The sequence below is a fragment of the Diaphorina citri genome, unplaced genomic scaffold (assembly GCF_000475195.1).
Source record: "Diaphorina citri unplaced genomic scaffold, Diaci psyllid genome assembly version 1.1 scaffold4424, whole genome shotgun sequence".
NCBI lineage: Eukaryota > Metazoa > Arthropoda > Insecta > Hemiptera > Psyllidae > Diaphorina > Diaphorina citri.
In genome coordinates, this window is record NW_007381823.1 from 401 (window position 1) to 5,420 (window position 5,020).

The 5,020-nt window shown below is 38.0% G+C and overlaps 1 protein-coding gene across 1 annotated transcript in view; it reads left to right on the forward strand.

Annotated features, from left to right (window-relative positions):
• Window positions 1–592: 592 nt before the first annotated feature.
• LOC113472235 (protein kinase-like protein SCY1) overlaps window positions 593–5,020 on the forward strand; it is a gene marked incomplete at both ends in the record, with an annotated part of 9,405 nt that continues 4,977 nt past the window's right edge. The window contains one exon of the mRNA XM_026831898.1: window positions 593–723. Within this exon, the coding sequence (XP_026687699.1) occupies window positions 593–723 (131 nt within the window). The remainder of the gene's footprint in view (window positions 724–5,020) is intronic.

Sequence of the window (5,020 nt, forward strand, 5' to 3'; positions counted from 1 at the left end):
GTTAGTGGAGATGACGCATTTCCTTGTTTTAGGCACTTATGTAGGAAGGAACAGGTTCTAGGTTGTCTTTTATAATGGTTTTTGATTTGTATTAGGTAGGTATCTATTTCATTTTCAGAACAGTGAAATTTGGTTCACATTTTCAACAGAGAAAATGGTTCCTCATTAGTTGAACCCTTTTGGATCATTTAGGGTTTAGGGGACCTCTCAGAGGCCTTAAACTTCTACAGTTCAATGTCACAATTTTATTACTTCTTACCCATGCGGAAACAATAAATCCCATTACATATTAAAGGTTTTTTTTCTTCGTTATTTAGGTTTATGAAGGTATTTATTCAATTTGAAAAATAATAAGGAAAGGAAGGAATTTTAATTGTGTTGAGCATAAATACTTGTCACAAATGTCGTCCCCTGCATAATACACTACGCTAAATTTTATGACTTGACTTGGACTCGAACCACCAACCTCCAGATCCAGAGTCCACCGCGCTAACCACTGCACCACTGAGGTTGGTTTTGAAAAAATAATAATAATAAAATAAAAGATGAACTTTTAGATAATAGGTAATGATATATTATTTATGTCCAACAGGTTCAAGACCAATTGACCAACATGTCCACATCCATCCCCATTCCTCTCCAAGAACCAGTCCGGAAATTACTGGAGGAGGATGTTAAGGAGAGAGTCTCCACCAGTGTTCTAGTACAGTACTCTTATTTCAAGTGAGTAAATCTAATATCTAAATCTAATATAAATCTAATAGTCCTTAGTCAAATCTAATAACTACTGGAGGAGGACGTCAAGGAGAGAGTCTCCACCAGTGTTCTAGTTTCTAGTACAATACTCTTATTTCAAGTGAGTAAATCTAATATAAATCTAATAGTCATCAGTCAAATCTAATAACTACTGGAGGAGGATGTGAAGGAGAGAGTCTCCACCAGTGTTCTAGTACAGTACTCTTATTTCAAGTGAGTAAATCTAATATCTAAATCTAATAGTCATCTGTCAAATTTAATAAATACTGGAGAGAGTTTCAAAGATACACGATAATAAATACTGGACGAGGATGTGAAGGAGAGAGTATCCAACAGTGTTCTAGTCCAGTACTCTTATTTCAAGTGAGTAAATCTAATATTGACCGAACTAGAGTGAGGTCTACTTTTTAACTCGACAGTTTTGCATTTAGTTTAGATGTTTGTTTGAAGGTTTGTTCCGCTATAACTCGCGATTGACTGGTCCGATTTCGGTGAACTTTGGTACGGGAATTGAAAACATCCATGCACGTCGCTTCTTAAAATTTGGGGTCTTCCCAAAATTTTAAAAATAAATAGTATGTCAATATTTTCCGTGCAAACTGCCTTCTTTCGTGAATGGAACTCTAGGTTGATATTTGTGAAATATTTTACAGTCCTCTGGTTTCTTATTGCTTATCATTCGGCTACGTCAATTGCATTCTTCTGTCAAGAAGATATTTGTTCCTCCCTAAGCTGATAAGCTCTTATCAAAACAGCTCCTCTTCCTCCTCCTCCTCCTTCACCTTATTCTTCTTCGTTTTCTTTTCCTCCTTTTTCGTCTTCTTCATCATCTTCTTAGTTTTCTTCGCCCTCTCCTTCTTCTTATTCTTCAGCTTCTTTTTACCTTCTGTTCTTCTTCACTTTTTTTCATTTTTGTCGTCTTCTTCTTTTTATATCGTTCACAAATAGTTCAATTCTTGCCCCCTTTTTATCGAATAGCCTCATCGTGATTACTTCGAGTAGTCTCATATCGATCAACTTCGCCTGGATTAGGTACCGGTATGGTTCCTTTATCATAGACCTTTGTATTGTTTCTGGAAGAAACTTTCTGTAAAAATACTTTCCCAAAATTTTAAAAATACATAGGTAGGTATGTCAATATATTCCATCCAAACTGCCTTCTTTCGTGAATGGAACTCTAGGTTGATATTTGTGAAATATTTTACAGTCCTCTAGTTTCTTATTGCTTATCATTCGGCTACGTCAATTGCATTCTTCTTCTGTCAGGAAGATATTTGTTCCTCCCTAAGCTGATAAGCTCTTATCAAAACAGCTCCTCTTCACCTCCTCCTCCTTCACCTTATTCTTCTTCGTTTTCTTTTCCACCTTTTTCGTCTTCTTCATCTCCTCCTTCACCTTTTCTTCTTCGTTTTCTTTTCCATCTTTTTCGTCTTCTTCTTCTTCTTCATCATCTTCTTAGTTTTCTTCGCCCTCTCCTTCTTCTTCTTCTTCAGCTTCTTTTTACCTTCTGTTCTTCTTCACTTTTTTCATTTTCGTCGTCTCCTTCTTTTTATATCGTTCACAAATAGTTCAATTCTTGTCCCCTTTTTATCGAATAGGATCATCGTGATTACTTCGAGTAGTCTCATATCGATCAACTTCGCCTGGATTAGGTACCGGTATGGTTCCTTGTTGAACGCCTTTTTGTTGCTCACTCGTCGATCAGTGTCGTTCTAGTGTAGACGTCCCTTACAATAGTTACAATTCATTTCATTCCTTTGATTAAAAACTATGATTCAATAATAAATTCGTAATCCCTGGCGTATTTCATTTTGTAGCCGGGACAGCATCGAATGCGCTCCTTTGGCAAATTTTAATGGTGTTAAGGTGGGAATTGATGTGCAATGACACGCGTGCCTGGCATTGTACCGTACGCATACGCTCGTCTGGTAGTCATTAGGGCGTGTGTTCGACCCTGGCCAAGGTATTACTCGTTATTATTTGAAAATTCGACTACTGTAAAGGTAATCTACGGCTGGGGTAAAGGGACTTTTTAGTCCTATTTGAGTAATTCGAGCAGTAAATTCCGTTACTGGTAGTCACATTAATCAAATTTGACCATTTTCTTATCCAGCAGCACTCTGTTTGAGCCATAAGTTGCCCCCAAAAAAGATACACGTTAATAAATACTGGACGAGGATGTGAAGGAGAGAGTATCCAACAGTGTTCTAGTCCAGTACTCTTATTTCAAGTGAGTAAAGCTAATATCTAAATCTAATAGTCATCAGTCAAATCTAACAACTTTTCGAGTAAATCATAATATAGATTTAACCCGGTTGGTTGGAAAACGTCACCAAGTAAAAATCCCGTCATTAGAGCTTGGAAAAAGTGCTTTTTGAGAAAGAGAGAGACGGTTGATAGAGGGAATTTATTATTATTATTTAAAAAGGTTCTATAGAAGGAAATGTAACTGCTGAGGGCTTATCGTCAAGAAATCCAAGAGAGAAAGACAAAGGAAATTGAAGAGAGGACAGAATAGCAGAAAGCCAACTGTTCCGAGAACGAACCTTGTGGTTTGTGGTAAAGGAACTGCATATGTATCCTAATTCGACAGTCTAATTAAAACACTACACTACCTGTTTAGGATAAAGATCGCCCTGGGTCGGAATCGAACCCGCGACCTTCCAAGCTAACTAGGCCGTTACTATCATTGTTTTTTGAGAGACCCAGTATTTATCATTTAGTTCTCAATTTATAAACTTCTCAAACAAAAAAAAAATTAGGTAGGTACCTACACAACAATAAAAAATTGAAAAGGAAAGCAAAAAATAAAAGAAAGAATTTAACCCCGAAAAATTTGAATAATTAAATTTGCTCTAACGACTTTTTCCTCTAAACCCTTTCTCTCTCCCTCTCTCTTTCTTTCTCTCTCTTTCGTTTTTACCACCCCTCTACTTCTTCTCCTTCTCTCTATTCTCTCTCTTCCTCTTTCCCTTCTTAGTTTCCGAACACTTTTCACAGTTTTTTGATTCACATTTTCTTCTCTTCTTTCTCTCCCTCTTCTCTCTCTCTCTCTCTCTCTCTTCTCTCTCTCTCTCTCTCTCTGTCTTCTCTCTCACTTCTCTTCCCTTCATCTCCCCTCTTTTTCTCTCTCCTCTATTTCAAAGATACACGATCTTTAATCCCTCAATCCTTCATCTCTTTCTCTCCCTCTTCCTCCTTCTCTTTCTCTCTCACCCTCTCTCTCCCTCCCTCCCCTCCCTTTCTCTTCCCCCCCCTCTCCCTTGGGTATTATTCTCCTTTGTAATGCTTTTTCTATTGAGATCCCAATCTTTCTCTTTTTAGTTTTTTAATTAAATTTTTCTCTCTCTTTATTTTTCATTCCCAGAACAAAGCCTGTTGCAATGTTGCCTATTTGTACAGGGTGGCGACGTGGTATTCCTATTGTTATGCTTAAATTACAGGGTGAGCCCTTCGCGCCCGAGTGGGTATAATAGTAGACTTGCACACTGGAGGTCTCGAGTTCAATTTAAAACAGAAACGAAGTTTTTTTTCTGTGCTTGGAATACGAAAAAAGTTACCATAGGACATTACCAAAGAAAAATTATAGAAATCAGAGATTTACTATGAACCTTCTTATTTATTAGATAAATCTGAGTCTAAATAAAACTAGGCACTTAGGTACCTATACCATAGGTACTAACCAAGGTTTCTATTGTTTAAAACTTTGGACTTTTGTTTGAAAGGTTTTCTTCTCGCCTGTTTCAAACAGAAAGAAACAGGAAGTCTCTGTGTGCACGCTAAGTAAATAATGACCTGCCGAGCCGGATGTGAAACTTTCTCAACAGTCCTGGTTAGCTTGGAGGTAGTGGAAGTGTAATCTAGAGGCCTGGGGTTCGAGGTTTAAAGCTGTGTCCACACCACACATAGTCGACCCCGTCGATCGACCATCAATCAACGGGTGAAGAGGTGAAATTATGTTGTCGAGGTAGTGTATACATGTTCAGTTGACGTCGAACGACGAGGTGTACTATGTGTGGACACAGCTTAAAGTCGATCGACATTGCCTGCAATCGATCGACCACCTGTTTAGGATAAATTTCGCCCTGGGGGGAGATCAAACTTGCGACCTTACAAGGTAACTAGACTGACAGGGAGCGAAAAAAAAAAAAAAAAAAAAAAAAAAAAGGAAGAGAAGAAAATATAGGTACAGGTAGGTAGGTAAAATCCGCCACGGGTGGAAATTGAACCCGCGACCCAGCGCTTACAAGGCAGACGAGATCGG